Source organism: Triticum dicoccoides, chromosome 3B, assembly GCF_002162155.2.
Source record: "Triticum dicoccoides isolate Atlit2015 ecotype Zavitan chromosome 3B, WEW_v2.0, whole genome shotgun sequence".
NCBI lineage: Eukaryota > Viridiplantae > Streptophyta > Magnoliopsida > Poales > Poaceae > Triticum > Triticum dicoccoides.
Genome location: NC_041385.1, coordinates 198,498,609 through 198,509,886, shown reverse-complemented (window position 1 = coordinate 198,509,886; position 11,278 = coordinate 198,498,609). Strand labels below are relative to the sequence as shown.

General features: G+C 46.8%; 1 protein-coding gene across 1 annotated transcript; it reads right to left on the bottom strand.

Annotated features, from left to right (window-relative positions):
• Positions 1–6,498: 6,498 nt before the first annotated feature.
• LOC119275522 lies at positions 6,499–7,827 on the bottom strand. Its single transcript, XM_037556387.1, has one exon. It carries the CDS (start codon positions 7,784–7,786, stop codon positions 6,722–6,724), a length of 1,065 nt encoding a protein of 354 aa, XP_037412284.1. The 5' UTR covers positions 7,787–7,827; the 3' UTR covers positions 6,499–6,721.
• Between the last annotated feature and the right edge of the window lie 3,451 nt (positions 7,828–11,278).

Genomic DNA, 11,278 nt, shown 5'->3' with positions numbered 1-11,278 from the left:
ATAATGGGCATCCAAGTTGGGTATAATAAAAACTATCACAGGAAGTGAATTGGATGCTATGATCAATTTGATACTTGATAATTGTTTTGAGATATGGAGGTAGTGATATTATAGTCATGCTAGTTGGGTAATTGTGAATTTAAAGAATTCTTGTGTTGAAGTTGGCAAGTCCGGTAGCATGCACGTATGGTAACCGTTGTGTAACAAATTTGAAATATGAGGTGTTCTTAGATTGTCATCCTTATGAGTGGCGTTCGGGGACGAGCGATGGTCTTTTCCTACCAATCTATCCCCCTAGGAGCATGCGCGTAGTGCTTGGTTTTTGATGACTTATAGATTTTTGCAATAACTATATGAGTTCTTTATGACTAATGTTGAGTCCATGGATTATACGCACTCCCACCCTTCCATCATTGCTAGCCTCTTCGGTACCGTGCATTGCCCTTTCTCACCTTGAGAGTTGGTGAAAACTTCACCGGTGCATCAAAACCCCGTGATACGATACGCTCTATCACACATAAACCTCCTTATATCTTCCTCAAAACAGCCACCATACCTACCTATTATGGCATTTCCATAGCCATTCCGAGATATATTGCCATGCAACTTTCCACCGTTCCGTTCAACATGACACGCATCATCATTGTCATATTGCCTTGCATGATCATGTAGTTGACATCGTATTTGTGGCAAGGCCACCTTCATAATTTCATACATGTCACTTTTGATTCATTGCCCATCCCGGTACACCGCCGGAGGCATTCATATAGAGTCATATCTTGTTCTAGTTTTGAGTTGTAACTCATGAGTTGTAATAAATAGAAGTGTGATGATCATCATTATTAGAGCATTGTCCCAAACAAATAAAAAAAGGCCCAAAAAAGGGGGACAATGCTACTATCTTTTTCCACACGGGTGCTTCAAAGTAGCACCATGTTCTTCATATAGAGAGTCTCATTTGTTGTCACTTTCATATACTAGTGGGAATTTTTCATTATAGAACTTGGCTTGTATATTCCAACGATGGGCTTCCTCAAAATGCCCTAGGTCTTCGTGAGCAAGCAAGTTGGATGCACACCCACTAGTTTCTTTTGTTGAGCTTTCATACATTTATAGCTCTAGTGCATCTGTTGCATGGCAATCCCTACTCCTCATGTTGACATCAAATGATGGGCATCTCCAAAGCCCGTTGATTAGCCTGTTAACATGAGACTTTCTCCTTTTTTTCTTCTCCACACAACCTCCATCATCATATTCTATTCCACCCATAGTGCTATATCCATGGCTGACGCTCATGTATTGCGTGAAAGCTGAAAAAGTTTGAGATTACTTAAGTATGAAACAATTGCTTGGCTTGTCATCGGGGGTGTGCAAGATGAGAACATTTTTGTGTGACGAAAATGGAGCATAACCAAACTATATGATTTTGTAGGGATGAACTTTCTTTAGCCATGTTATTTTGAGAAGACATGATTGCTTTGATTAGTACGCTTGAAGTATTACTATTTCTTATGTCAATATGTACTTTTATTTTGAATTATTTGGATCTGATTCATGCCACAATAAAGAAAATTACATTGAGAATTATGCTAGGTAGCATTCCACATCAAAAATTCTGTTTTTAACATTTACCTACTCGAGGACGAGCAGGAATTAAGCTTGGGGATGCTTGATACGTCTCCAACGTATCTATAATTTTTGATTTTTCCATGCTATTATATTACCCGTTTTGGATGTTTATGGGCTTTACTTTACACTTTTATATCATTTTTGGGACTAACCTACTAACTGGAGGCCCAGCTCGAATTGCTGTTTTTTTGGGCTATTTCGGTGTTTCGAAGAAAAGGAATATCAAACGGAGTCCAAACGGAATGAAACCTTCGGGAGTGATCTTTTTGGAACAAACGCAATCCACGAGACTTGGAGTGAACGTCAAGCAACAGAGGAGGCGGCCATGAGGGTGCCCGACGCACCCCTTGGGGGTGGGCACGCCCCCACCCTCGTGGGCCCATCGAGCATCCACCGACCTACTTCTTCCTCCTATATATACTCCCGTACCCTGAAACCTTCGAGGAGCACCATGAAAAACTATTTCCACCGCCGCAACCTTCTGTATCCGCGAGATCTCATCTTGGAGCCTTCTTCGGTGCTCCGCCGGAGGGGGAATCGACCATGGAGGGCCTCTACATCATCTCCAAGACCTCTCCTATGAGTTGTGAGTAGTTTACCACAGACCTTCGGGTCCATAGTTATAAGCTAGATGGCTTCTTCTCTCTCTTTGAATCTCAATACCAAGTTCTCCTCGATCTTCTTGGAGATCTATTCAATATAACTCTTTTTGCGGTGTGTTTGTCGAGATCCGATGAATTGTGGGTTTATGATCAAGTTTATCTATGAGAAATATTTGAATCTCCTCTGAATTATTTTATGTGTGATTAAGTTATCTTTGCAAGTCTTTTCGAATTATCAGTTTGGTTTGGCCTACTAGATTGATCTTTCTTGCAATGGGAGAAGTGCTTACCTTTGGGTTCAATCTTGCGGTGTCCTTTCCCACTGACAGCAGGGGCAACAAGGCACGTATTGTATAGTTGCCATCGAGGATAAAAAGATGGGGTTTATATCATATTGCATGAGTTTATCCCTCTACATCAGTCATCTTTCTTAATACGTTACTCTGTTCTTCATGAACTTAATACTCTAGATGCAGGCAGGAGTCGGTCGATGTGTGGAGTAATGGTAGTAGATGTAGAATCGTTTCGATCTACTTGTCACAGACGTGATGCCTATATACATGATCATGCCTAGATAATCTCATAACTATTCACTTTTCTATCAATTGCTCGACAGTAATTTATTCACCCACCGTAATACTTATGCTATCTTGAGAGAAGCCACTAGTGAAACTATGGCCCCCGGGTCTATCTTTTATCATATAAGTTTACCAGCTACTTTTATTTGCATCTTTTACTTTCCAATCTATATCATAAAAATACCAAAAATATTTATCTTATCATATTATCTCTATCAGATCTCACTTTCGCAAGTGGCCGTGAAGGGATTGACAACCCCTTTATTGCGTTGGTTGCGAGGTTCTTGTTTGTTTGTGTAAGTGCGTGGGACTTCTGAGGAGCCTCCTACTGGATTGATACCTTGGTTCTCAAAAACTGAGGGAAATACTTACGCTACTTTGCTACATCACCCTTTCCTCTTCAAGGAAAACCAATGCAAGCTCAAGACGTAGCAGTGCTATCGTATGTCAACATTGATGGAGACTTTAACCCACAGAGGGTAAGGGTTGTGCGAGTTTGGGGGGATCCACCCACGAAGGGTTCACGAAGAAGCAACCTTGTCTATTCCACCATGGCTTACGTCCACGAAGGAGTAGCCTCACTCGGGTTGATCTTCATGAAGTAGACGATCTTCTTCCCCTTACAAACTTCTTGGTTCAAATCCACAAGATTTGATGCTCCCAAGTGACACCTAACCTATCTAGGAGACACGACTCTCCAAAAGGTAATAGATATTATTGTTGATGACGACCTCCTTGTTCTTGTGCTTCAAAAGATAGTCTCCTCAAGACTCAATCACTCTCACAGATTTGGCATGGTGGTGGGAGAAGGATTGGAGTGGAAAGCAACTTGAGGGGCTAGTTCAAGGATCAAATGGCTGGAGTGGAATGCCTTGATCTCAACACAAGCGTAGGTGGTTCTTTCTGACGAAGTGGATATGGGAAGTGTAGTTTCGTCCTGGTTGATCTCCCAAAGAGTGAGTGGTGGTGGAAGCGTATATATAGCCAGCGCCAAAGATCTAGCCGTTGCAAACTTTATGCATAACTCAGTGACACTGAAAGTAAATCTTGGTGGGATCGGACAGTGTAAAAGATTCAAACGTTAGACGTTTCAGTGAGACCGGATGAATCCACTCGGTCAGACCGATATGTGATGACCTAAGCAGATTCCTCATCTCGGTAATTTTGATCAGTCCAACTTGGTAGTTCCGAAATGAACATGATGGGTTACAGAAACTTGGTCATTGCACTTCGGTGGGACCGAATGTAATCTCGATAGAACTGAGTTTCTAGGATTTGGCTTATGGCTCTATCTGGTGTATCTTGGTGGCTTCGGATAGGCGTGTTTTGGTGGGACCGAGATTGGACTTAGGAGTTTGGACAAATTGGATATGGAGAAAGTGGTTTAGGGTTTTGGAGCAATATCTTCAAGCACTTGAGCAAGTGACTCAAGATCAAAACCTCAACCCCTTTTAATAGTATTGACTTTCCTATGGAGTCAATGTGATCTTTGATCACTTAACAAAAAATGTAGAGTCTTGAAGCTTTAGCCAATGCTTGACCTTAGTGGCTTGAGGGGTTCACATCTCCATCCATCTACAAGCCTAGGTTGGACTATTCCTGAAATATACTTGATGAAAATGTTAGTCCAGCAACATGTATTTTGACATGAATTACCAAAACCACCAAGGGAGCAAGTGTGCTTTCACAGTGGCAACGACCACAGTCGACGGTGGACCGATAGTGGTGTTGTGGTCACAGAGCCCTCGTTCTTCGAACCAAGGGGCCTACTGAGTGAGGTTTTCTGTGACTAGCGGCGGGGAGGTGGTGGCTATCGGCGGTTGCTGTGTGGCAGCATGATGGCCAGTAGCCGATCAGGCGGAGATCTTACACATCGGCCACTGTCAGCGTCGAGTAAGAGGAGGCATGACTGTCGATGAAAGTTGAGCCAACTTCGATCATGGCAGATGGTGGCAGCGTGTACGCGTCGTTACCCTGATGAAGGCATCGTCATTGTAGGTCTTGTCTCCTCGATCGGGCTACTCCGATGGAAACCCCTTGATCTGGGTCTTCTGGATAGAGCGATGGTGACGCTTGATGCCGTTCTCCCTCCCGGGACATCATTTCGGAGCAGCCGCTGGAGGGGTCGGGAGGTGGAATATGGTCGTGTATACCACATCAATGACGATGGGTCTAGGCAGCATGGCACAACAGAGTCTTCGCGGCTGATGCCTCTTGATGGATGAGCGGAGGGTGGTGACACTATTTGGCGTTGTGGCAGGGTCGACAGCTGGCCTTGCGAGGATAATGCGGGTCTCTACTCTGAAGATGTGTTGACTGTTCGATGGTGGTGTCGGCTTCTGAAGCTTGTGCATGTAGTGCGGGCTTAGGGTCCCCTGGACGAGATGTGTGCTTCTGGTACGCATGCGGGTGGCTCGGTGATGTTCCCGGTTCTAGATGGTGGAGCGTTGTGATGGCATCCTATATTGTCGAGTTCATAGGTGTGGAGATGTGGCTTTGGATTTTTTGATGTATGTTTTTGTGAGACCTTTGTTGAATAAAACCATAGCCTGGTTATCTGTATCTTTTGATTTATAGGTCGGGATTTTGAACCTTTGTTTCTAAGAAAACGCCCAAGTTGAGAGGGTCTAAATGGCTCCCGAGCTCATCTGCTCCTGTCTTGAACAGTAAAATCAAAATATATACTACAAAAACTCAAAAAAAAATGTTTTTTTACATGAGAAATGTTTGAGTGCATGATGTCCGTGCCAATTTTCGGCGTGTTTGGACATCCGAGTAGCCCTCAGAAAAAAAACAAAATTGATGTGTGTGAAAAAGTTTATTGTTCCTACGCCGTTTGAACCGATTTTGTTTTTGCTAAGAGCTATCAAATGTCCAAACATGCTGAAAATTTGGTTTGGACCTCATGCACCTTAACATCTTCTATAAAAAATCATTTAAAAAATCTAGTATTTATTTTATTTTACTACTCATCGAGAGGAGAGAGCTCGGGTATAAAAATGGATTTTCGGCCCAAGGTCAAAGACTTAGAGGAATTATGTACTTCTTATGTCAATACACATTGTTGTTCTTTTTATTATTTGCAAGATGTTATTCATTGTATAACCATGTTATTTTTTATTCTTTCAAAAAGGTTAAACCCGGCTTGGAACAGGTGTAATTTTATACATCTGGATTTAATCTACATGTGTATATTAACGGCCGCCGTGTTCCGTATGGAATGAAAACGATGGCCGGAGGTCTGTATTGAATACGGGGTTATTTAGGAGCAAACCGACAATCTAAGCGGGGCCAAAGTCTACATGATACGTACTTCCACATGAATCACACAAATTTAATCTACTAGGCACCGATGAATGATTATTTGTTCACCTTTCCCTAAAACAAAAGATTATTTGTTCATCTTTCCCTAAAACAAAAGATTATTTGTTCATCTTTAAAATCGACATGGCGAGCATCCGGGTATAATAGTACAATACTTGCCGACACAAAGGGTAAAATAGTGCAGTGGTGGCATGGCAGGGGAAGCGCAAACCCAAAGTTCTGCTGTGTCATCATGATTTTCAAATCATTGACGCCCAAAATCAAACATCGTACAGCTCCTCTAGCTAGCAAACAAAACCCACGGCGCTCTCTGGCCAAATCTGAATCCGATTCCAAATCAGAAGCTAGCTTTTGCACACTGGGTCAGAGCCAAGAACAGTAGTACTACTTCTAGGAGTACATTACAGCAGAACCGCACGGCCAGTTACAGCCAAGATTAAAACTAATTAAGATCAAACTGATGAACATCGTTGGAGCTAATCATGAACACAGAGCATGATTACTTATGATAGTCCTAGTAGTTAAAGAAACGTCCTGAGGCTGGATTAATAACTGAGTGAGTGAGTGGATAGCCAGTGAGATCGCTAGCTAGCCGCCGTGGAGGACGACCCAGATGTCCGAGAAGGCCTGGAGGATGACCGGGTGGTGGCGCGGCGCGTTGAGCGAGAGGTACGACCGCAGCAGCCGCTCCAGCTCCGCCGCGCCGAACATCTGCCGGCTCACGACCATCTCCACCATCGACGCCCGGAAGTCGGCGTAGGGGTCCCGCGACCGCTGCACCACCGCGAACCCCCTGCGCACCTGCTCCTCCGCCGCCGACACCACCGGCCGGAACCCTTCCTTCACGCCGCACGTGTCGCAGCTGCTCGCCACGCGATTCTTGCGCCTCTGCCCCCTCGCCCTCGCTCTCGGCGGCGGCGGCGGCTTCGGCGCCACTGCCGCAGGTGACTTCTTCTTTAGTTTCTTCTTCTTGCTGTAGAACTCGGAGGAGTCGGAGGAGAAGGAGAAGCTTCTGGAGGAGGAGAAGAAGGCCTCCGCGTCCCCCTTCTTGGCGTCGCTGCGGTCGCGCTCGTCAGCGTCGCTGCTGAAAACGTCGTCGCCGTCAGTGTCCGAGGTGCTGAAGCCATAGGGGTTGTTGGAGAGCAGCTTCTTGCTCCTGTCGCCCTTGACCCGGCCACCGAGGCGGTGGCGGTGGTGCCGATGACCGTGGAGAGGGCTCTTTTTCTTGCTCTCCATCAGAGGCGACGCGTGCATAGAGAAGCGAGCCGGAGGTGGCAGAGAATGCACCGCGGCGCCGGCACGGCGGTGCACGCGGTCGAGTGCGTTGGAGAAGGACTCGGTGCGGCCGACGACAGTGGCGTAGTCGCGGCGAGAAGAGGTGAGGAACGAGTCCCTGTCGCGGGAGATGGCGGAGTCGGCGGCCAAGAGCGCGCGGCTGGAGGAGCAGGCGGAGCTCGGGGGCGGCTTGGACGCAGTCACCCCGTCGGCTGCCGCGCCCACCGCGGCGGAGCACGAGGAGGAAGAGGAGGTCGATGCGGTGTTGTTGTTGCAGGTCGAGCGGAGCAGCGAGCCCGGACGGAACATCCGGGCGAGCCGGTCCCTGAGGCGGCTGCTACTCCTGCCGCCACCGCCACCTCCGCCACCATGATCCATGGGTAGCTCAGTCAGTGCTCACTTGACGCCGGACTGGTTGGTTGTTGAAGCAGGGGAACACTGGTGCCGAGCCATCGGCGTTATATATAGGCGTGGGAGATGGAGCCGGGAGCGAAGGAAGGTTTGAAATGGCTAGTGTGAGCTGCCAGTACGCTACGTGCACTACGAGCCGTGCGTATAAAGTGGGTCACGTGACGAATTATTAATCAAGCCATAACATTTTTCTTGTTTATGCAAGGATAATAAAGCCGACGAATGTTTTGGCATGTATGTAAGCTTTCGGTTATGGAATCACTGACACTGAAGCACTGAGCAAATCATGCAAGATTTCCGTTATGGAGTGACGCGGAAACATATTTTCGTATCACTGAGCGATCATCCAGCATTCCAGATATGACATACGGTGGAACGAACGAATTACTGGCCTGTTTTTTTTTTGACAAAGAGTGGATTTTATAGACTCAAACGACGTATCAAGAAGATACAATGAGCACACGTCCAACCTCTGCATACTACACACGAAAACACGTCGGCAACTAGGAAAGACATACAAGGCCAAGTCATGCGTAGACGAGGAAAAGCATCGACAAACTAGAGTAATGACAATATCCCACCAACCATCTCATGACACCGCATGGACGGCAAGGTTCTTCAACAACAATGCCTTCATGAAGGGGGCGACATTGAAGTGTCGCCATCGCCGGATCAAACCACAAGGCCAAAATCTAGGTTTTCACCTTGGAGAACCGATCCGAGTATATACGAGCAATGTCTTCAATAAGGCACAACGTAAAAATAATATCGGCATTGCCAGATATAACCACTCGGGTCTGACGTAGGCTTTCGCTCCAGATCTCGAGACCAGGGGCTCGAGTAGCAACACCAACAAAGTCACTCATGTGTTGTTGCCACCACTTTTTCGCGATCCCGTCTGCTACATGTGATGCATCCGCCACCACTGTTGTTTTAGAGAGAAGGCAGCCACCTGACTTTATAAATAAAGCCAACAAGACAGGTTCAGAACAAGTAGCAGCAGAGGTTCCAAAAGAAAGAAGGTACCCGCAAACAAGCCATTACAGATGCACAGATCCAGAGGACCAAGGCCAGGGACATGCAAGCCAGGCAAGACAACAAAAACTTAGACCCAATTCACCACAAGGGGGCTTGGGGTAGATAGAGCAATACCGGAGGCGCGGATCTTGGTAACCATTAGGACAACAACATCAGCGTCGACATCTGTAGCGAGAAGGCACCACAACTAGATGAAAGCAGCCATTTTAACCAAAACATCATCAGGGCGGTTAGGAAAGAGGTTTTCAATCATAAATTTGTGACGAGTAATCTATAAGCCCACCCAAGAGCACCAAAGACAATCCAGAATACCCTAGAAAATTGGCCCGAGTAATTCCCAATAATGTTGATAAGATCGTCCATAGTTGATGGGTTCTAGGGTACTTCAACCACGATCGAGCACAACACCGGCCTAGCATAGTAAAAATGAAGTTAAAAAGGATGTGCTCAGTGTTTTCAGTGTGGCCTCAAAGAGAAGAGAACATGCAGCAGATGCATGTCCATTTCTCTTAAGGATTTGATCGCTAGCTAAAAGTTACGCCAGATGACTTGCCAAAGAAAGATCTGAATCTTGAGAGGATCACCTCTGCTAGAGGCCCTTGAGCCGGGGGGCAGGCCGCCCCTGGGAGAGCTTAAGTTAGAGGGATTTAAATGAGAACCTACCATAAGAAGAGTGGGGCCAAGAGATTTGGTATTTGGTCTCCGAGAGCAAGGGGAGAAGGGCAGTGCGAGCATGCCTGTCTGCCAACTCTTCAGGAGTCAGCATCCGACGCATACCAACATCCCAGTTACGAGAGGTTTCGCACAGGGGTCTTATTCGTGAGCACCTTTTCAACCAGAATTTGATGGAAGCGCCAGTGTCAGGCAAAAGTTTGACTAAAGCACGAAATTTATCCCACGCCAGCATAAGGGAATACAAAATTGAGAGCCACTCAGGCGGTGGACATCAAAGGAGGGAAGTTAGGGAAGTACTTGGTCTACAAAATTTTACTCCACACGCAATCAGGAGGCTCGGTGAGAATGTGATGCGGAGCATCCTATGGTCATCCCCATGGACCCATCTCCCCAAAGGCCAAGTGGACCGATGACACGATCACGCGCAAGAGCACTCGAAACCGAGGTGACATCTCTCCTTAATGACCTCCCATTTGGTGCACATGAGACATGGCTACTACCTAAAGCGGAGACTCTATGCATGATCAGGTATCAAGAGGACGGGCGTGAAGATGCTACGCCAAGCGGACAAGACGGCGAGGATACCGAGCCAAAGGACCAAGAATAGAAGCCGCCAGAAGTTGACAGCCAACGGACGACCGAGCCACGTCGGACATCCGACACCTGGGAGATCCTATAGCCCGAAGGCCCAGCCATCGAAGTCTACAGCAGCCGGACGACCGGCAGCCTACAGCGCCCGGACACCCGTCCGCCACCGGACGACCAACACAGGTGGATCAGAGCCAAAACGCCAAAAATCCGAGACCAATAGGACGACCGGCGCACCGGATGTCCAACCTCGACCGGAAATCCTACAGATGCCCATCCGAGCCAAAACGTCGGAAGTCCAACACATACTGGACATCCGGACTCCCGCGAGACACCGAACGACCGGTAACTGTCGGACATCCAACACCTGCCTGTGCACAGCATATTGGGCCGAGGCCTGTACGTGTACCCCTTCAACCCTCTAGACTGTGTATACGACTCCACCTCCACTTTTCTAGGGTTACCATTGGTTTAGCTCATTTTAGAGATAGAGCTTTGCTCATCCACTTGATACTTTCTCCATCGGAGACCGCGGCCTCTACGGAGAAGATCCCCCAAGTGGATTCAAGACCCCTCACAGGAACACCCCTCAAGACCTCCTCACGGAGAAGAACTACTGCCTCTTGTATTGTCCTTTGTTGCATTTGGATCTTGTATCTCTCTTTATATTCATGGATCTAGCACATGTGTGATTCTTCTCGTTGATTCGAGTGTTTCCCCTCGTGTTTCTCCGCGTATGTTCGTCGTGTTATTAGTACGAATCCCCCCAAATCGTGAAAGATCAGCCCTAGGGTTTCCACTCTACATCAGAATGTGCCACCACCACTTCATAATCAGGCACTTGTTCATGATCCCAGTATTAATAGTGCATAGCCCCCAAGGATTTTGGGCTTGCACATGATTTTTGACTTAACCATCTGATATCTCTTCCTGTTTTCAATGTTGTTCCAGTAGAAAGTGCTACAATCTCTACCTTTATAAGCTAGTATGATTGTTGTCGTACAAGCGATAAAAACCCATGATGAAAGTAGGAAGGCTGGACAAACTTGAATTCATCAGAGTTACTTTGCCAACGGAGAATTGGTGGCGGCCATGCAAGGGAGCAACCCTAGGGCCCACTTTAACTTCGAAAGGTTTGAAATCAGCCGCAAGAAGTTT

What these genes read in the sequence shown, in the direction of transcription:
- LOC119275522 (XM_037556387.1), bottom strand. Translation starts at nt 7,786, where the DNA reads ATGGATCATGGTGGCGGAGGTGGCGGTGGCGGCAGGAGTAGCAGCCGC.